The sequence below is a fragment of the Symsagittifera roscoffensis genome, chromosome 5, assembly GCF_963678635.1.
Source record: "Symsagittifera roscoffensis chromosome 5, txSymRosc1.1, whole genome shotgun sequence".
In the NCBI taxonomy this organism is placed as follows: domain Eukaryota; kingdom Metazoa; phylum Xenacoelomorpha; order Acoela; family Convolutidae; genus Symsagittifera; species Symsagittifera roscoffensis.
Window position 1 is genome coordinate 47,157,192 of NC_087066.1, and position 22,337 is coordinate 47,179,528.

The following is a 22,337-nucleotide window of genomic DNA, read 5'->3' on the forward strand; positions in this document are numbered from 1 at the left end:
CCGTGAAAATATTAAGCTTAAATAAACATTATTAGGTGAGAAGAAATTAACTTCTAAAATTTTATGTTACTGTTGTGTGTTTTAGACACTGGAGCAGCTTTCACTTTTGGAAAGTCTAAGAACCAACATGAGTTGATCCCTGAGAAATACTTTTTCAAGATGGACTCAATCAAACAGGTGTGTTGCGGGGACAGACACACGGCAATCTTGACGCACCATGGCAAACTGTACACGTTCGGATCTAACGATTGGGGGCAGTTGGGCCATGGACACAATAATCCAATGCCACAGCCCAAAAAAATTAAAGGTAGAACAAAAGTTTTTGTTATGATGCAGTACCTCAGCCCTAAAAAAGGTGAAAAAAGTTGGTTGTGCGATCGCTCAAAACAGAACAAAACGGCTCAGCAATCAAATTAACTTACAATTAAAGTTTGAAAGTGGTTGTGCGATTGATCGCAAAAAGGAAGTGAACGCCCGAAACATTAACAAGCGTAAAAGTTGGCCATTTAGTATATACGTAATGACCGTAACCAGGGGCGGATCTAGGGGGGGCGGATTTTCAAAAAAATGTCGATAATTTTTTTTTAGGTCAACCAAATTGATTTTCCGAGCACTCCCAGAACACATTATAAGACCCTATTTTGACGAAAAAAATTTTGTGCTCAGACAAACTCTGGAAAGATTTACAACACCAGAAAATGATCCGCAAAAAACCTGAGAATAGCTTTCGAAATTACTGCTGTGACTATTTCAATGACTATTTATCTTCCATTGGCACCAATTTAGCCAACAAAATTCAGCACATAGAATCAGTGGTTCAACGCGGAAACGTGAGTTACTCGGTGTATCTCTTTAGCAGTTCTTTCATTGAGATATTGATGTAATATATAGCCTGAAACCAAAGGAAACATGTGCTATAGATGAAATTAGTAACCTGTTTCTAATTAAAAGCTGTTATGTGATTGCACCATGTTTAACTGATTTAGCTAATTTTTGTTTAATACTGGGGTTTTTCCACAATATCTCAAGTATGCTAAAATTTTACCACTTCATAAAGATAATAGTAGAATAAATATGAATAACTATCGCCCGATATCACTCTTAAGTAGTTGTAGTAAAGTAATCGAAAAGATAATGCACTCACGTCTATACAATTATCTCGAAAAATTTGAACTAATATATTATCGTCAGTTTGGTTTTAGGGAGAAGTATGCTACGGTGGATGCCTTAGCACAACTGACTTAAAGTCTTAAACTAGGCGTTGATAAATTTATAAAGTTTAGCCTTTTTATTGATTTAACAAAGGCTTTCGATTCGCTGGACCATAAAATTCTTTTTGTGAAATTAGAGTACTATGAAGTGCGTGGTAATTGCTACAAATGGTTTGAAAGTTATTTATCTAACATATATCAGTGTGTACAAATTGGCAGCTGTACATCTGATTGGCTTCCGGTTGAAACGAATACCTCAAGGTTCCGTTTTGGGTCCTCTTCTTTTCGATATTTACTAACGACATGCAACACGCAATTGTCAATTCTGATCTTTTTTGTTTGCAGACGATACTAACATATCGTGTCAAACTTCGATCTTAGAGGAATACCAAAAAGATTTAACGAACCTTTCCGCTTGGCTGTGTTCAAATAAATTAACCTTAAACAATGATAAAACTAATTTAGATAAAACTACATTAGTTTTAATAAATGTAGGGACGCTTCTACTCTTAGGATCAATTTACTCAATATTACAATTAAATACATTTAAAATCCTGCTGTAAATATTTAGGTGTTGTTCTTGATAAAAAATTGATTTTTTTTTTCTGATATACAAAAAATTAAATCAAAACTGGGTAGTCATTGTGGCCTTGTTTCAAAATTGAGGTATTATGTACCTTCATCAATCTTACTGAAATACTATGAATCGAAGATCAAGCCATTAATTCAATATGTTTTACTTGTAAATGGATGCGCGAGTTTTTGCTCTCTGAACCCAATTCTGATGATGCAACGAAAAATTATTCGCATGATTTACTTAAAAGGAAATATGATACCATTTTTAAGTTCTTTTTTGAAGTTAAAATAATGACAGTCAATGAGCTGTATATCTACGAATTGACGAAGTTTTGTTTAAGATCACTAAAGCAAAGGCACTCAAATTTTTGTCTAAATTCTATGTTTTCTTTGAAAAGTTTTGCATACAATACCAGGAACTCAAAATATCGATGTTTTGTTCCACCATTTTGTAATAATGAGAAATCATGTTCGCTAACTAACAGAGGATCAGAGTTACTGAATATTTTGGCTGAGATAAACCTGTTACCTGAAAAAGTTGGTTTAATTACAAGAAATGAAGACTGTCCATAAGTTTAGAGATAATTTTATACTTGGAAATCATGAGTTAGTGAAAAAAAAGTTTCTAATTTGGAAAATAGATACCCTTTGTTAAATGCTATCAGATAACCCTACTAGGGTTGCGAATCTATGCTGAAAACATGACCCTCTAAATGTTTTTAGTTTCCGAGCTATGGCCTTTTTAAAAAACAATAACAATTTCGAAGAAAAAAGTATCCGAATTTCTTTTAACAAACTACAGCATATGTCTAAACAGGCCGTGAAACATAACGAACATAGCAATAGACGGTGATTTTTAAGTAGTTATTTACTAGCATTTTGTTTTTGTAAAAAAAATTGTAATTCTTTTCCTATCAGTTTTTTTTGAATAGTTTTTTTTGTTAACGGGCTACATAGCAGACAATCTTTAGATGATGACTGGGATCTTTTGGATAACGGAACTTGGATAATAAATTGATAGAAAAAAGTAGAATGATTTATTATTAGTAGTTTTTTAATGTTAAATTATGTTTCTTATTTATCCCAGAAGTTTATGGAAAGACTAACTGGACACATCTTGTGACCTTCGTCATCCTCTCCTTATTCATGTTGATTTGTTCATTTATGAAAAATATATTTATAAATTAATTTTTCATAAGATGGATATAATGATTTAATAAATGGAGAAATAAATTCTTTCTTTGCTGATGGCATATAGTTGCAGACATAATACCACGTTTAAGCAGAGTATCATCTTTGTTTTCGAGTTATTTGTTTGAGCTAAAAATTTGAATAATTATTGTTCTTTGTTTTAGCCCTTAGAAGTCAGCCCGTTGATTTAGTGGCATGCGGAAGATGTCACACATTAGTATACACAGGTAGGAAAATTTTAAAATTTCAGGGATACTTTTAAATACTTTTTTTTGGTCATAGTGGCTCTTTTTGAGCTGACTAGTTTCTTTTTTCTAAGACATATTCTTGAGGTTGACTTGTGTTTGAAGCTTAGCTATTTATATCATGCTTGCCTTTTTAATGTTTTTTTTTCTTGGAAAAAATAGGGTTTCTCTTTCATTTTAGAACAGTTTCTCTAGTTTAGTAACCAACCTAAAAAAGGTTTCAACCCATAGTAAACACAGTTTTTGAATTTCGAAAATCTTTACCTAATAGGACAGGGGAAAAGTAGGGAGTTCCAAATCAACTGTTTATCTAGTCGTTTTAAAAAAAATCTTCGGTATTTCGAATGTCGTTAGCTCTGGTGAACGTCTTTGGCTGGTATTAGGGCTAGGTTAAATTGTTATATCCTAAAAGGGTTTATAAAAAACATTTGAAAAACAGTTGGACATCGTTTTTAAAAAAAAATCAAAAACGAGGTCAGTCATTTTTTCAATCTCTGTATCTTATCCAAATAATCTCACATTTTATTAGAGAGGTTTTCTTGAAAAATCAAAAAGTTTCTAGTAGTTCCCACCGTTTTAAGTAAAACGTTATCTATGTTTCGTGCAAATCATTCTTTGGTGTAACATTTCGAATGTAGCATGGTGTTGTTTGTGTTCACCTTTCTTACTTTCTGCAGCGTCTGGTAAGCTTTACAGCTGTGGAATGAATACTGGAGGTCAGCTGGGGATTGGGAGGGTGTCGAATGAGATGACAGACTACAAGTTCCACCTAGTGTCCGCTCTCTCGTCTACAGTGGACAGTAGTAGCAATAGAGTAGTTCAGCTGGACTGTGGGGCTGACCACTCGATGGCACTGACTGCCAAAGGACAGGTGTGTCTGCTTCGCCTCTGTGTTGATAATTGCCGCTTCACGTCTGTGTAGCTTCAAATTACAAGGGCAGTTTTAAATCATAGTGAATAATTACACTTGTAAAGCGAGTGCATTAGTACGAACCTTCTGTTTTTCCAACCTAGGACGCAAATATTGATGCTAATTTTGGGGCACCTTTACAGCTTCTTGACAACATATGCTTTAACATTCCACTATTAATACGTTGACACCGTTGATGCATTTTTAAGAGTAATGAATGTAGTGAAGACTTTTATTTAGGTCTTGCTGATTTTTATTTGGGTTTTTTATTTTTAAATGTGCATAAAATTCTCCAATAACTACAGACGTACATATTGATGCATTTATCAATGCACTTAGTTATATTTGCACTTTTTAAGTTCAATTGAAATTCATCTGCTGGAAGTGACGTAAAAAGCTTCTCCAAATAGGAACGGAAATGGCGCGAAAAAACGTGAACGATTTCTAATTTCGAAAGCGGAATTTAATTTAGATTTCCAGCGGAATAAAAACTTTACCTGTTGATCCAGTTTTCTCTAAATTGGTAACTGTTATCAACAAAGCGCCAATCATAAATTTCTCTAGAACTTGCGTTCATTGCTCTTTCCATTACTCTTCGATTGGCTATGTTAAATTCATCAAAGGAAACGAAAAAAAAAAATGATTTGTTTCAAATAAAATAACAATAATGAAAACTCGATTTCAGAAATTGTCTAACTCAATATATCTCGCAATTTTTTGAAATGCATAATTTATACATAATGTGGCTTTATGCTTTGCGATTTGTTACATGGAAAGTTAGTGTGGATGACTTCTGTTTGTTTTAATCCAAATTCTTACTTGCAAAATTGAGTCTATTTGTATTTGGTGCCACTTTTGCTGAATTGCATTGGTATTTTGTTAGCATATGTAGCTGTTTTATTGGTGACTAGTGTTTGCGGTTTTTAAGCTTGCGTGGTTGAGTAGATAGTGCGTGAGATTCATAATCTCTTGATTGCAGTAGGTCGCAGATTCGAATCCTACACGTAGCCGAGGTTTTGCTACTTCGAGGTTTGTTTCTACATCTTATTTCATCTGATAGAGCTTTTTTTTGGTCGTGTTCTCGCAAGAGTTTGCGATGCGCAGCTTCGCTTCTGTGTGAACGATGCCTAAAAGAGATTGCGTATTTCGCCGCATCCAAACTAGCGATTAGCCCTTTATATAAGCAAAGTTAGAGTTGTTAATTTTTTTTTAGCTAGAAACTCCTAACCAAAAATTGTAGAAAATTAAGTATGTAGTAACCAAACATTGTACGTTTAAAATTCAGTTCGGCTTGGGAGAATACAAAAAATGGATCAGCATCTCCATGAGCAAAATATGTTCCCCAACTTTGATAATTTACATCATTTAACAGAACCTAACATATCATATGTATCCATTGCTAATTTATTCTATAATTAGTATAAGCTTCAATCGTTTCGAAAACTACCAAGACTTAGCTGTTGTGGGACTCGATATGAAATGCTTCCCAAGACAGTATTGCCGATACGTTAGATCGAATATATAGAAACAAAATGTTTAAATTGTGTAAACTTTGAAATGCAGGTTAAAATTGCATGCGATAATAGGAACAGGAAAACAATGAAATGGGTGTATAATCATTTCAATTGCGAGAGTAAGTGTACTTGTAATCGAGAACTATATTTTTTCTCGTAAAAAATTTTTCTTACAAATCTTAAATTGACCCTGCTTTATTATGGAGTCCCAATATGTTCCAGGCATCTTCTCACTTGGTATAGAGGTAGGTTAAGAACGCTCCTTCCTTTGGAACATAAAATCTAGGGTTCCAGACTTTGTTTTTTTTCGATATATGTGGGAAATTGATTTTTTGTGAAAACTTGATTTGTCAGACTATCGTTTGTCTTCTTAGTTTTTGTCGGCTTACTTTCCAAAGCACTGTTATTTCTTCAAATAATCATTTATCTTCTGATTAAAATTAATTTAGTTATAACTGAAACTTGCTCTGTTATTTGAAGGTTTACCAACTCTATTACTTTTTGCTCAGTTAAATGGATTCGATTTATGCTAGAACACTTAGTTGCCTCATTTCGCGTCGTTTGATGGAGAAAAATCATTTGATCTGCTTTTGGGTGTTTTTAGCATGCCAGCTAGCGAGCGTGTTGTCATATTATGATTGTTCTCTTTTTCTAAAAACAATTCGCAAATAAAATTGCTTATTTTGGTGGCACTATTGTTACATAGTATTGGTAGTTACAAGCATGTATTCTCCAATATAATTTTTTCTTTGAAATACGAAGTTTGAATTTTTTTTAAATTAAATCAGTTTGTTTTTGTTTCCTTGCGTTCATGACTGTCTGTTTGCTATGTTTTCTCTTTTTTGAGGCTTTGCCGCAGTGTCGGATGATTTGTTTTCGTGTCGTCTGGCGTCTAACCTATTATTTTAGGCTTAGTTGCCGCTTCTTAAAGCATTTTAATTGCTTATTTAACGGAAGTTATTGTGTTTCTTATATTTATTCCTCAAGAGTTCAAAATTTTCAAGAAAATTTTAAAACTAAAAAGAAAGAGTTTCTTCGACTCAGTGGCTTCCCTCTGTAAGCTAGCTTGCAATGCTATGTTGTATAGCAAGTGTTGCGAAGCTTGGCTTCCTCTCTGTTGATTATCATGACTCAGCTTGTTCATTGCAGGTGTATGCTTGGGGTGAGAATGAGCTGGGCCAATTGGGTGTGGGCGACTGTGAGATTAGAAGCAAGCCCACTCTTGTGTCCCTGGTCAGGGAGTCTGCCAAGGAGGTGTCATGTGGATACTATCACTCTGCTGTAGTCACAAGTAAGAACCTATCTGTAGAGTTAATGATGATGTAGAATCAATTTTTTAAGTTCCTCAACCTTAAACCATTTAAACCATAATCATTCAAACTTGGTGTAAACCAAATCATTCAAAAGATTTGCTCGTGAGTGAAAATCTTTGCCAGCGCTTAAGATGAATTTTGAATATAATTTCAACTTCATTTGCCAAATGAAAGGTATGCTACGCTCTCCAATAACGGAAGTGGAATTAACGCAAAAAAATCGAGAATAAAAAGTAACCATTGATCCAGTTTTCTGAAATTGTTTTATCTATCGTCATAAAGTGCGAGCATAATATTTTAATAGTCCAATTTTTTCATTTCCAACTCGAGTAAAAACATTTCTCATATTAGTTGCGCTTCGCTGTATAGTATTAAAAATAAAATTGTCGTTTTAATGGCATGTGTTTGTACGCCTTTGAATATTTTAAGAGCACTTCATGCTCTTAATCTCCAAGTTGACAGTTCGATTTCTGCTTACAGTGAAAGTTTTCTTTTTCATTGCTTAATTTTCACTTTGTAGAGCCTGTTGCTGGTTCATAGCGAAGTGCACCTTGGCTTCTGTGTTAAAAAATGTAGTCTCCCTTGCTAAATAGTAATTAAAAATCAACAAATTTTTAAAAAGTCAGAAAATTTTCTTTTTCGCCTTCGATTTCATTTTAATGACTAATTTACTCTTTATTTGAGGCATTTATTTTGATAGATTTGGTAAAATCAATTTTAGAGATGGCCTCAAATAGTAGTAATACGTTGTTTTTCAAACGTTGTCCTTGAAGTTTTCTTACGTAGTTCAGATTCTTATATAGGTGGCGATGATTTTTTTGTTCAGGATCTAAAAAACTTTTTCGCGGTTTGACTTTCGAGTTCATTGTAAATTCAGCTGAAGTCCTTTTCTTAAAAGGAATGCAATCTCCACTATCGAACAGCGAAACTGTAAAGGTCACGAAAAACGTGATCGACTTCTAGTGCCGAAAGTGAAGTTTAAATTTCAGATTTCCCAGCGAACAAAAAGTTCACCTAAATATCCAGTTTTCTCAAATTATGTCAATCATAATTTTTCTAATATTTCAAAGAGCTTCAAGGTAATCTATTTTTCCTCTTCGAAAATCGTAATTTGCGGTTTTTCAAAAAACAAGTTTTTTCTGTTTACTTGCGTTCATCAACTCTCTTCCAACTGTCTGTGGACTATGTTTTTCCCAATATCAAACCTTCATTGGCTCTTTTAATATTCTGATTATATTTTGCTCTGTAGCTCTTTAACTTGAAGATTTGCTCTTGATTGAAAAGTTTTTTCAGCACTTAAGATGAAGTTTGAGTATAACTTCAACTTCATTTGCCAAATGAAAGATATGCTACGCTCTCCGATAACGGAAGTGAACTGACCTGAAAAAAACTGTAGAATAAAAAGTAACTATTGATCCAGTTTTCTCAAATTGGTTTATCTATCATCATAAAGTGTCAAAATGGTTCTTGAAATTTAAAGCGCTTTAAGGACCTAATATATTTTTGGCAATGCTGCAAAAACATATCGGTTGTATTTTTTGGTTTTCTTGTTTATTAATTTTTTCACATTTTGGGTTGATTTGTGTCAAGATTAAGTCATGTTAGTCCAATTATGCCCTCATTCTTGTAACAAAAATATACCGGCGCCAGAGCAGCGTCTTTTGTTTTCTCTTTTTTATAGTGTAATCCCAGTGTTTATTTGACAGTATTAGCTGCATCGAGGTCAGTTGATCTCTTAGTCTATCTTTTCAAAGTTTGCTGTTTTGATGTGAATGAACTTTATTGACTTTTTGCCTACTCTTCTGTTGCTTCGTTGCAGACAGTGGTAAACTGTGGATGTTCGGAGATGGGGAGAGTGGCCAGTTGGGGTTGATCAATCAGAGAATACAGCACAAAGACACGCCTGAGTGTGTGCTGAAGATGCCAGAGGCTGTCGATTTGGTCAGCTGTGGTAGCACGCACACGGCCGCCATAACCAGTTAGTTAAATAGTTACCAGTTAGTTAATTTTAGATTTCTCTGCGAAATAAAAATTTTACTTATTGATTCAATTTTCTCCAATTGTGTTAGTTTTATCAAAAAGGTGTCAATCATGAATTGTTCTAGAAATCCAAAAAGTTTTAAGGGCATCTGTTTTCTCTTTGAAATTCGAAACTTGAGATTTTTTCAAAAAACAAGTCAGTAGTTTTTTTTGTTTACTTGCGTTCATTGACTCTTCATACTGTATGTTGGCTATTTTATATAATTTACTGGAGAAAAGGTAAATGAAACTTCAAATTAAGTGTTTCACTGCTAAAAACTAATTGTTTAATAGCTTTATTAAGAGCTTTGTACTTAATTCGCTCACTCTTCTTGCTCCAGTATGTTTTTTTTTTTTCAGGTAAAAGTTGAAATTAGTTCATGCTCAAATTTGGTTTTTTTTTGCGGCTAGATTAATGATTTTTTTAATGTCCAATTGAAATTAATCTGCTTAAAGGATCCCGCTCTCTATTAACGAGCAAAAAAGGCGCAAAATACGCGATTGGTTTCAATTTTAGGTGGAGTTATATTTTTAGATTTAAGAGCGGAATGAACAAAGTTTATCTATTGACCCAGTTTTCTCTTATTGGCTTGTTTCATTGAAAAAAGTGCCAATGATAAAAAGCTTTACACCGTGGTGTTTTTTTCCGAAAGTTGAAAAGTAGTCACAAATGACAATCATTTGATGTCGGTTTCCATTTTCAATTACGCTTTTCCAATTTTCTGTTGGCTGTGTGGTGTATCACGCGACTCACTCAGATACTTATTTGTGATACCTGCGTTTTTTTTGAAAAATAACCAAACAAACCAGTGGAAAAAAGTCAGAAATATTCGTATTCATACTCGGCAGTTAACAGATAATTACTATTATCTCATCTCGATTCTGATTGGTTAATATAGTATTTGTCTGCTTACTGACGAGTATGAATACGCAGGTGTCTAAGTACAGACCGCTCTCTCCTAAATGAAATTATCAAAAATATCAATTCACTAGCAAAACTCAAAAACTAATGTAAACAACTTTTCTGTATGACTTTTATATGGGATTAATGGTAGTTTTTCGAGACCATACTTCTAAACGAGGTTTTTAACGGGACCATATTTCTAACCGACGTTTAGTCGACCAAAATTTACTATTCAATTTTTTTCAGAATCTGGGAAGCTGTACACATTCGGAACTGGCAAGAGTGGTCAACTTGGATTGGGACCCAGGTGCATGAGGAGTAACTTTCCCACGATGGTAGAGAATCTGAAACGTAGCAAGTGTGTCCAGGTCAAGTGCGGAGAAAATCATACAGCAGTGCTAAACGGCAAGTCATTTATTGGACTCTTTTATAGTTCATGATGATTTTTTTAAAGGAAAAGTCTTAAAATTTGCTCTGGTTCAAATTTTATTTTGCAAGGTTTGATTTTTGATATCTTTTGAAAATCAGTTCATTTTCTTTGTTAAAAGGAAGGCAAACTCCACTATCGAACAGCGAAATTGTAAAGGTCACGAAAAACGTGATCGCCTTCTACTTTCGAAAATGGAATAAAAAAGTATCTATTGATCCAGTTTTCTCAAACTGGGTTAATATGATCAAAAAGGCCAATCATCATTTGTTATAGAAGTTCAAAAAGCCTCAAGAGCTTCATTTTTTCTTTGAATTTCGAAAGTTGAGATTTTTTCAAGAAATAACTTTTTTTCTGTTTTATTGCGCTCATTGACTCTTCCAACTGTCTGTTGGCTATGTTTTGCAATAAAAGTTTTCGCACAATACGAAAAATTTTACAGCAGAGATTGTTTTGGCTTTCGAAGAACGCAACTGAGTCCATATGCATTGGGATTTTAATTTAGACCAAAAACTAAACCCGCAATAATTTTTGGTATTGAAACAGCTTATCCGCTTTTGTTAAGGCTTTGAAAAAGTTCATGGTCGCTTTCGCTTATTCTCATTGATCGGCCGCTTTTCTTTTTGCTTTATGCAATACACTACTCCGAACGTCAACGAATTTTATTTTCGAATTTTTCAGATTTCCCAGCGAAATAAAATTTTTACTTATTGATCCAGGTTTCTCAAATTGGGTTAATTTCATTAAAAAAAGTGTCAACATAAATTGTTCTAGAAATTCAAATAGATTCAAGGGTAGTTTTTTTCTTTGAAAGTTGAAATTCGTTCACTGCGTTCATTGAATCTATCTAACTGTCTGTTGGCTATGTTTTTCTTTTTGCAGGCTAGCAGAAAAAAGCATCCTGATTCGCACCCTATCTTATGAATTGTTACCTTTGCGATAAGCAAAAGTATTGCATTTGGGTACAAGACTGTTTAACGTACATAACTTTGCTTGCAGACTGTCCAAAGTTTGAGATGGTAATCTTAGGTTTAGTTCATAACGAATTCATATTTCTTTGCGTCTTCGACACACTTGGTCTTGAGGTAACGAATACGCCTGCGACCGCAAAGGTCCTGGTTTCGAATCTGACAGGACCTGTTTTTTTTTTCAAATATCGCTGACTCGTTTTTTGTTCTTAGCGCTTTGATTTACTTCAGCTGCTTGTAACCTTGACTTCTTGTATTTTCTTTTTCGCTTGAAGTTTTTTTATGCCCAATCGATTTCGGCTTATATTTTATTGGCTTCGTGACCTAATTTTTGTCCTCTTTTTAAATCTTACTCCTCTCGGTTGCAAATTTTAAGCATGGTTGAGTTTTTTTTTTTTTAAATATCCATCCTTTTTAAAAGTTGCTATTCGATTTGTTAAAAATTTTTTTTGTTTTTTTTGTTGTCCTTTTTTTCGTCATAATAGGGTCCGGTTTATTTTATATCGGTTTAGTGGCCTAATTTCGAATTTTTTTGTTCACTTCCGGATTTCAAAATATGCCACAATCTTAATAGAAATTATAGGTCAAATTTTTCATGACAATAATTTTATTATTTTCTTTTTTTGGCTTGATAAGTTTCGGCCTATATTTTATCGACTTAATGGCTTCATATTGCGTCTAAAGTTTTGTGTGTCCTTGTGTATATTTTGGGGGGTGGGGCGACTTAATAATTTTTTATTAGTCTTAAAAAAATTTTCAATTTTTTTTCGTCTCTTTTTTTTGCTCTTCTTTTTTTTTCATTTTAATAGTTTTCTCCCTTCATTATATCGGTTTAGGGACTCAATTTGTTTCATTTGACGTGCAAGTAAAGTTTGATGTATGTGTATGTGTTTAAAGGTGAGGGGGACTTCTTAACTTTTTATAAGTCTTAAGTCCTGTTGATTTTTGCTCGGCTTAAAGGGTTTCTGCTAAGCAATTTTCGGCTTTGTCATCGCTTGGTAAATTTTCTTGCGATGCAATTTTCACTTTCTGTTGCCTTGGCAATATTTCGTTTGATAATTCGCCTTATTCATTTTGATAGTTCTGTTTTTTTCTAGCCTTATTCATTTTGATAAACCTAGTTTTTTCGATTTTTCTGCATCCCATCTGGGAAAGCACGAATTCATTCGAAAACATCTCTATAAACTATGTTGTTTGTTTTAGCAAAAGGCCAGTTGGTGATGTTTGGTGACGGAAAGGATGGTAAATTGTGCCAGATTGGCGATGAATCCGCCAATGTTTTCAACCCTGTACCTGTGCTGCGCTTTAAGAAGTTCAAAGTACTCAGTGTGAGTCGATCGACTGCTATCTTAAAGCCTGATCCTTTTAAAAGTTTAATTGGATCAGCAATTTATATATAAAATGCATCGCTAGTGCTCATTTTTATTGGGCTTTGATTTCGTAGTGAAGTGATGATCATCTGTTATGCTTGATAATCAAAATTAGTTTTGAAACTAAGCTTTCTTTTCGAGAAAAATTGGCTTAGAAACTATTTGATTTTTTTTTGTAATTTTTTAGGGCTGGGAATTGTTTCCAGGATCAGCAAACGTGATTCATAGTTGGCGTCTAGAAACAAGATAGAAGATTAGAAGGTTGCCTACTAAAAGGCTGTCCAATTCATAAGATGTGCTAGATGATATGATTTGGACACATTTTAGTTTTCTCTTGGAGGAACTCACTCAGTAATAGTTGCAGCCAAACGAGAGAAGACATCCCCGAGTGGTTTCGTCGACAGTGACGATGAAGGAGGTCTAGCTAGTGACACAGACGATGAGATGTCCAAGTTCGACTACCTCGGAGGAACTTCCAAAATGAGAATGGCAGCTGCGTCTTCAGTCGGGAAGTCAACCACCTTGCCAGCTCCTATGTCTAAGAAATTGACCATGAGTAAACTGACTGCGAGAGACCGACACAGAGCAAAGAAGGTGAATCTGTCAGGCCATTTTATTTGTCATTACAAAACCGAGCTGAGTAGAGCAGTGTTACATTACCGAATATCTTATTTAATTAGCCCAACTCGCAAAAAAAGTGCCCATCCATAGCATTGGTAATTAAGTATCATCTGCTCTATCATCTGCTTTATTCGTGACTAGTATTTGGTTATTGCCAAGCGACCATGGTCACATGCGAGGGAATGAGACTCGAAATCTCCAGGCCGGCGTTTCAATTACGGCATGAGCAAACATTTTACTTTTCAAGGCTAATTTTTACTTTGTTTATCATTTTGCTTTTTAAAGCCCTTTTAGAGCTACCTATTGCCGTTTTGTAGCTTGTTTGCGAAGTTGAAATATACGTCCTAATAACTATTTGCAGATAACCGCGGGTTTTTTCTGGGCTGGATAAATTTGACTCATCTTTTAGCATCAGATCCTAGTGGGCCTCAAACCACCGGCCTTCCGATTCAGAGGCGGAGAAATTGGCTAATTTAGAACTTCTTTTCAAACGCCCAAGTTGAAGCAAAATCTGCTCCTATCCATTAATGACTCACCACAGAGACTTGGACAAAGTTTTCACAAATTTAGGAATCGAAAAAAAATTGCAATGAATTACCTCAAAAATCAAAAAAGCATCAGCTAGAAAAAGCTAGAAAAGAAAATTGGATTTTGATAGTAAGCTACATCAACCCCCCCCCCCCCCCCCCCACACACACACACACACACACACACCTAATTGCACAAGTTCCCCAAAGATTGGTCTTCGGAAATATTACAAAAATTGGCATGCGGGCTGATTAGGCCACGACCAACATATTAAGTCTCCATACTTAACTTTGTAAACCCTCTGATTGACACTATACATATGTAGCCATGAACTATCTTTTTTTCCAGCCTAAGTCGCAAATCTTGTTGCGACGCAAATATTGTTGCGATAAAATGTGTTTATTTTGATCAATAACCAACTATTATGTACAGCCAATGAAATGATAAGGATTTTAACACAGACTATTATTGTTCCGACTTTCGTAACGAAAAAAAAACGGAATATTTGTGCTCGGGGTGATTTTTTTATTTTCAGACAAATTGATGTGTTAAAAAAGCGAAAATTATCACTTTGTACTTAATATGGCGTGTGGGGTGATGGTTTTCCCAAAAAATCTCAAATTAAAAAAAATTCATTTTTTTTACATTCAATTTTTTCATGTTATTACTGCTCTATAGAGTGCTCTATAAATTGAGGCATGTTAGTTAGTCAATTTCCTTTTTTTTTTCAAATTGACTGGTACTGCTAATGCATCATAATTGGCGTGCGTCACTTAAGAAGTTTTGTAGACTCTAAGTTTTACTCATTCAGTTTTTCCCAGTAGAGTTATCGGTCTTATTTTTGCTTGTGTTTGCGAAGTGAAACTTGACCTATGTGTTAATGGATAGGAGCAGACTTTGCTTCAACTTGAAAATTTTGAAAGCAGTGCTAAAGTAGCCAATGACTTAATTAGTTTGGATGCCAGTTTTTGTAACATTCCCGAATGCCAATCTTTTGAGACCTTGTGCAATAGAGTGGGGGGAGGGTATGATGTTAACTATCAAGGTCCATTTTTCTTTTCTAGCGTATGTTAGAAAAGCAAACAGCTTGGTTGTTTTAGATCGAGTCTGAGAAAGAGAAACTCTTTGCTCACACAATGCCTGTACCTTGGACAGAAAAACTGGCCTCATTGCCCGATTTGACGTTCTCTGATTTGCCAAGAAACTCCGTCTCATCCGTGGAGCCAAAAGTCAGGACTATTGGGCCAAAACCAATAGAAGGTGATTTATAATCGATTAACAAAAGTCTCGGGTATTAGTTTCATCCCCGAAATCTACCGAAGGCCACTGATGAAACAACACAAGATTTCAAATCATAATTTCAATTAAAAGGCCATTTGATAACTACGTGATCACGATAAAAACTATATCAGAAGTTTAAGTTTGATGTCTTTTATTTTTTCACTGGTAAAAGTTAACGAAAACCTGCAAAGCGGTCGGAAGGATCGGTAATCATTATAGGTTCATATCAATAAGTGTAAAGCCTTGTTTAAAATTAAGTTTCAGTCGAACAAGAAGAGGAAGTTATAGTGGATAGTCCTCGAGCCACGCGGAGGACTCTGTTCGCGTCAGCGCCAGACTTGTCGTCGCCCGATGAAAAAGCGACAGATGACAAAAGCGGCGAAGTTTCCGATGAAGACTCAACTCATTATGGAGACACTTATAGTGAAGGGAATGAGGATAAAAAAGACGAGAAACAAGAAAAGAAAGATGACAAGAAGAAAGAAAAGAAAGAAGAAAAGGAGGATGGGAAAAGTAAGACGAAAAAGAAAAATCAGAAAGAGGATGAGTCCAAGGAGGATTCGGCTGAAGGCGAAGAGGAGGATGATGAGGCCGAAGAAGAAGAAAAAGGTAACTCATAATTTTGCTCTGATTATAAAAATCGATGGCGATTACTCTTTGACATTTATTCGCCAGAAAAATCACTTATACTGTTTCATGACAAGAATTTGCTTACGTCCAACTTTTTTTACTTATTTTGTCGAGCAAAGAATCAAGGGATACATATATGTTTTGCTAGGAGTGCTAAGAAATTGAAAAAAAGAAAAGTTTTCTTTTTCGTGGTAAAACAGGTTGGCAAGTGATGATATCGTAAATTGTATCGACTTATTGAGTTAAAGTCGGGGGTGGCCTTCTCATAGAGTAATTTAGGAGAAGGTACACCCTCTGTTCGTCACGCTATTATCGACCGGATAGTTTCGTGTTAGTCTAATCCTAATCTTACTCTAATATTTCCTCGTCTCTATAGATTAGTTTATACTGGTATTCTTGCGAGGTTAAAGTATATGTCTCTGACTGAAACTATGAATAGTTTCAGCTTTACAATTTATCATAAGTTTTAGAATTGGATCATGATTGGTTAGTTCTAAATATTTTTACAGTGATAAATATCAAAATATATAGAAGAAGAAAATTTATTTCTCCAGTATACATAATATGATACATCAAAATAGATTACACAAAATTAAATCGACATTTTTTTCCATTTTCTTGAATTATGACCATAAGAGCAACATGGAGAGGACAGGCTAAAGGCACGCTAAGGAGCCCACTGAATGCCTACCCTTAAATTTAATTTATCTCTACAAACAAAACAGTAAAAAAAAGATTTTTTTTCTTTAAATAGTTCTAATTTTTTCTTCCTTATTTTTTTTCCAGGTATTAGACGCCCAATGCAGCTACAAAACATACCTATCAAAAACTACAAAAGTACCTATCCAAATTTGAGCTTCCTAGGATAAAATGAATAAAAAATTTTCTACGTTTTTTTCTGCGTCAGAAAAATCCTAAAAACATCGATATCCCGTAAACTAAAAAGATCCAGAATGCCATTTTTATGATAGATTTGCAACCCTACGTATAATACCCGACAGCATCCAAATATGAGTTGAAAAATCATAGTAAATATATTTAATTATTAAATATAAAGCGGGTAAGTTTTGAATTTCCTAGAAGGTAATTGTTTTTTTAATTTATGCACAAAAACGAAAATTTGCTGGCTGTTCATTTGTCCAAAATTATCTGATGTTAAACGATTTTTGCATTAAATGTTGAGAAGTTTTGCTCCACGGTTCTACAGCTGTGCTGATTTGATTTTCTTGAAGCACGCTTATTTTTTTGAAAGCTTGAAGTGATGATCTACGGGTATTATAAGCAAAATCACTTTCTGCAGTTACTGTATTTGTATTGAACTGAATTAGATTTTTTTCTGTATTAAATGAATTTTGAAATTCCCCGCTAGGATAATGGGTACTTTGTTGATAACTAAGTACTCTAACTCGCAATCATATTCTTCGACACAGTGCTTTTTATCAATTCTAGGTAGAAGATACACAAGTACTATTATAAAGCAAGTGTCATTCAGCTCAACCAGTTGTGCTAAAGCCTCAGTACTTGTCATCATTGCTCGCTCAAATAAAGTTACGTTTTCTCCTGGTTGAATCGTAGTTCCACCTCCCCTGGTATCTCTATTTTTAGCTAGAACTGAATGAAACCCTTCTATAGTGTACATTTTAAGTTGTCATTTTACCGAGCCAGGTTTTTGTTATACATAAAATTTTTGGTGGAGACTCGAGGCATTTTACTAAAGCTTTCAAATCTTCATGGTGTTTTTTTAATGAACGAACATTTTTAAGTAAAAGATTTAAATGATTAGATGAAGCAGCACAAGATTGTTATGAGCCTCTGGTGCTCCGGTTTCCCGGAAAACACCTTTAAAGCACTTAATCACATCAGAAGAACTATATTGAAGGAATTGTCCACTCTCATACAACGAAATAAATTAAATAGAACCTTCCCTCGTCCAAACATAGCTGATCCGCGTGTCTCCTCATTAACTTCTATAAAATTAACTCGTGGCCGGCTCAAGTCCTCAAAGATGTTGACATTCTTCGAAGTATCTTCAGATGAAAAGAGATTCTTGCTACGCAGGAATTGAACTTGGCAATTCGTAGAGCAAAACGAACAGTCATCGGTTTTCCTCTCGGTGAACTTGAAGGCAGCGATGGGCAATTGAAATATCTCCAATATCAACATCAGCTTCTTTTTCTCGCGATATCTCTACAATTTTTGTCATGTTTGTCTCGACCATTTCTTTTGTTTTATCTCATTCCAGAATTTGTGGCACTCCGAGTACCCTAATATTGTCCAGGCGGTTATCAGTTTCCAAGTGTTCTGTTTCAAAGAGCGTTTTCAGCTCATTTAAACTCAAGTGGATGGTTATCTCTTTATATGTAGTTGCCAAAATTTGATCTTTCATTTTCATCATCTAATTTTTGATAGCTTCACTGATTATATTTTGAAGTTGTTCTTCAATTTGTTTCACATTATTTCACTGATTAGATTTTAATAGCTTCACTGATTAGATTTTGAAGTTCTTCTTTAGTTTGTTTTTCTAATTTTCAGTACATAGGCTCAAGGCACATGGGCTTTAGGTTTCGTTATTGGTGTTTGGTTATAGGAGCGTAGTCCTGGCAGGTTCCCTCCATTGGCATCAGTTTTGTCGGAAATACTGTTATGACTTTCCATTCGACCGTCTCTGAAAGTATTTATTAAGTTTATCACAACAGTTAGGCTAATATAATAAATACTTGTCTGAACTGGTTCCATTATTAAGAAAGTGACAATTAAATTTGTAGTCGTGGTGTTTGTTTTCCCCTGGGCAAATTTCGACTTGTTAATTAGATGTTTTTGACCATTTTTTTTAACATTTCGAAAGATATTAATGTATCCGCTCAAAATTTCACGATCTTTCACCTGTGAACTTTTTAATGAATTTATGGTCTTTTTATTTAGCCGATATGGGATGGCTAGTGCGCGCTTTTTTCCAGTTTACTTTTAATGCATAGCGTAAGCGGCAAATTAAGCCGTCTCAGAAATCATTTCAAATTGAATTGAGGCAAGCTTTTTGGTCCAAATAACGCGTTTCTAATGAGATACATCACTTTGTACTTGAAATTGCGGAGGAACCTTAATTCGTATGCTTTCCATCGGATCGCACAAATCGTCAAAATTAGAATTTTTAGTGTTAAGTTTTTCATGGCAATATTTTTTCCACTCAAAATTTGTTCTTACCCTTGCGAAAAGCAAGAGTATTGCAATCAGGTACTAGGCTTTTTCCCGTAAACAACTTAATCCACAGATTTGCCTGAAGTATATGAACAGCATACATGCAGTATAAAACTTTTGATATTTGATAAGTTCGATTTCTTTGGGATGTTTTCATAGATGTTAAAAGTTGTATTAGGTGTTCTGGAAGTTATTTTTTGTGACAATTTTTCAACTTTTGTGGTATTTTATGAAATTTTGGTTTTTCGGTTTTGTTTTTCATTTGAATCTTTTTACTTCGATTTTTACTTCTAGGCTTATTTCTACTTTTTCTTATTGCACTTTATACAGCAGCTTTTTTGTGTTCTCGCTAGTGTTTGCGAAGCGTAGCTTCGCCTCTCTGTTCAAATGATATCGCTGCGCTGTTTTGTGTGAAATTACCTGATTATCTGGTCAGCAGCTTTTTTGATTGGCTGAATTAAAGCACATTATTTTCTTCCTGTTTTTACTTCTCACACATGTGTGCGCCTTTTTGCCTGAATCTATTATATGTTTAAATGCGTGCGGCGGGCTTCAATAATTCGCCTTGCTTAAGCTATTTCAACGTATTATTGTTGCATGTTACATAAAAAGTTTTTTCACGTTTGAGCTTTATCGTACATTGCAATGGTTAAGAATTTTTTTTCGATTTTCCAGTTTGATGTCAAGGATTATTTCATCAATTTTGAAATCAGCAAGCTTGAATTTGAAAATTTTTTTAAGATTTGTTATTGTCAATTCTGTAGTTGGGTACTGTCAGGGTACTCTCAGGGATTGCAAATCTTTTCTCCAAATCTCACTTCTCAAATCCTTGTAGTTTTCGAGATATGACGTTTTATATATATTTTTTTTAAATTTTCAAAACGTATATTTAAAAATATTCAAAAATTTTGAAAATCCGTATCGTGTAGTTGGAAACTCTGAGGGTTCACTCAGGGTTTGCAAGTCTTGTCTCTAAATATGACTGCTCAAATCCTTATAGTTTTCGAGAGATGACGTTTTTTATGATTTTTTTTTTTGAAGATTTAAAAATATTCAAAAATTTTGAAGATCTTTATCGTGTAGTTGGAAACTCTGAGGGTACCCTCAAGGGTTGCGAATCTTGCCTCTAAACATAATTGCTAAAATCCCTATAGTTTTAGAGATATGACTTTTGGTAGGGTTTTTCAAAGTTGTCCAAAGAACTTAGATCTATAAAAAATTTCACAAAATTTGAAGTTTCCATCTCTGTAGTGAGGCTTTGTCCGGGCTTTAATGAGGCTTTATTTTCTTGCGTCCAAATTCGACGGATCAAATGCTCTTAGTTTCCGAGATAAGTCGTTTGTTATGTCTTTTTTTTAATTGTTCAAAGAACTTAGCTATAAATAGTTTTACAAAATTTGAAATTCAAATCTCTATTCTGAGGCTCTTCCATTGCACTTCCAGGAGTTGCTAATTTGGCCTCCAAATCTGACGGAACAAAATCCTTGTAGTTTTCGAGATATGACGTTTTTTGTGATTTTTCAAAAATGTTTACAGAAAATTTAAATTTATTTTTTTTTGAAAAATTTCAAGTTCTTAACCCCGTAGTTGGGGGCTGTCAAATTACTGTCAAGAGTTGCGAATTTTGCCTCCAAATGTGACTGCTCAAAATTTTGTGTTTTTGAGATATGACTTTTTTAATGTTATTTTTTTTTTCAAAAAGTTTGAAGTTTCTCAAAATTTGAAATTCTCAACGCTGTAGTTGGGTACTGTGAGAGTACTCTCTGTAGTTACAATTTTTGCATTCCATTGTGGCTGCGTATTTACTTTAGTTTCCGAGATATGGCGTTTTTTGATGTCATTTTAAAAATGTTTCAAAGAACTTCACAGAATTTTTGGTTTTTCAAAGTATAATTTTTTTCCAATATCTGCGCTTTTTAATAGTTTGTTAAAAACTCGAAGCACCGGAGATGCGTTACACGCTAGTTTATTTTAAATCGAAGTTGCTGCTTCTTTCATCCTTCGAATTTCATTCCCTCAATCGCAGCTGTTAATTTGAATTGATTTGAGATAATTTTTTGTCGAAGGTTTCCTTATTTGTTTTTGTACGTCTGTGTTTCTAATGATGTTGGTAAAAAATATAACGAGCTGTTGTTCTATCGCTAAGCAGTCACACTTTTTTTCTCAATTCTGATAAGGAACACCAGGAAAATCAAGGCTCCCATTATCGCAATGTTGCATGGAATATGCAATGTCACGATTAACGATTTTTATAGTTTTATAAAGGAGATACTGGTTTTTTTTATTTATAAGAAAAATTAGGCCGAAGCTTTCTAATCATGTTTTAATCAGGCTAAGAATAAGTTTTAACCATGCTTTTTAACCGCTTTTTCGACAAACCATACAAGGATCACTGCACTTGATGGCGCGTAGCTTCTTTGGGGCTGTATGTTTTCAACGCTGTTTTGAATATTGTTCTTTTGATCCTTTGGCTTAGCGTTTTTCGTCACCTGAATTTTCTTTTGGATAGGTAACTTATGAACATTCATGCTTGTTACGCTTGCAATTTGCAAGCGTTATCCAATCGGAAAACGGACTGTTTTCGGTTTAATAACGTGTTTTACGGAATCACTTATTTTTTTTTGGCTCAGAATGCATTCAAACTTCTATGCTTTCTCGGCCATCTTAGCCTGGAGGTAACAAATATGCCTGGACCTCGAGCCTGACCAGGACATGTTTTTTTCATCAAACGGAATTTTTCTGTTTCGAATTATATTGTCGGCATAATATTTGTCTAAACTTTGAAATAAATTTTATACGCAAAAAAAATAGATTTTTGTGTTTTTTTGTTTTTCCTTCGATTGTAGCATCGCTCGAAGTTCTTTTTGCTAATTTTTGAGCGTCATGGTGCTTTCATCCTATAATTGTTATAATTTTTGTATCGCATGTGGTCCGAAGCTCAGCGTCACTTCTGTGTCAAAAATCTTATCCTTGGAGTGTAGTTGAGTTAAAATAATAACCAAAAAATTGCATGCAGTTCTTAAGCAGGGGCACTAGAGCGGTTCGCCGTGATGAGCTGTCCCTCGTGGATAAATGGTCTTCTAAATGAAGCACTCGATACAACTCTCCATAGATTGGTGGATTATTCTGAAAATGTTGAAGCAAGCAGGAAGGCCACAACTTTTGCTTTTCGTGATTCGACTGCGCATTATTGAAACGATTATTATACTACTGTAGAAAAGGAGTTAAAATGTTTAAACCAAAAACTAAGTTATGCTGCAAAAAAGTCAAGAAAAATTTAAGGTAACAGGTAAAATCATACGTGAAAAAGTTGAACAGACGTTTGGTATGCATCAATCATAAACTGTTCTTGTAAATCCTTGCTGAATTCGTATAGATTATTTTCGGGGTTCATTTTTATTCGGCTTAATTGAACTACCGATGCAATTCAAATG

The 22,337-nt window shown here is 34.4% G+C and overlaps 1 protein-coding gene across 4 annotated transcripts in view; it reads left to right on the forward strand.

Moving 5' to 3' along the window:
- The window catches only part of LOC134845880 (X-linked retinitis pigmentosa GTPase regulator-like), a 409,218-nt gene that overhangs the window by 357,790 nt on the left and 29,091 nt on the right, over positions 1–22,337 (forward strand). For 3 of the 4 annotated variants that reach the window (XM_063862991.1, XM_063862989.1, XM_063862992.1), the window contains exons 3-12: positions 86–307; positions 3,143–3,205; positions 3,901–4,094; positions 6,797–6,938; positions 8,780–8,938; positions 10,130–10,288; positions 12,482–12,606; positions 12,976–13,242; positions 14,898–15,057; positions 15,337–15,687. In XM_063862991.1, coding sequence (XP_063719061.1) covers positions 86–307; positions 3,143–3,205; positions 3,901–4,094; positions 6,797–6,938; positions 8,780–8,938; positions 10,130–10,288; positions 12,482–12,606; positions 12,976–13,242; positions 14,898–15,057; positions 15,337–15,687 — 1,842 coding nt within the window. The remainder of the gene's footprint in view (positions 1–85; positions 308–3,142; positions 3,206–3,900; positions 4,095–6,796; positions 6,939–8,779; positions 8,939–10,129; positions 10,289–12,481; positions 12,607–12,975; positions 13,243–14,897; positions 15,058–15,336; positions 15,688–22,337) is intronic. The other variant, XM_063862990.1, reaches the window with a different exon arrangement.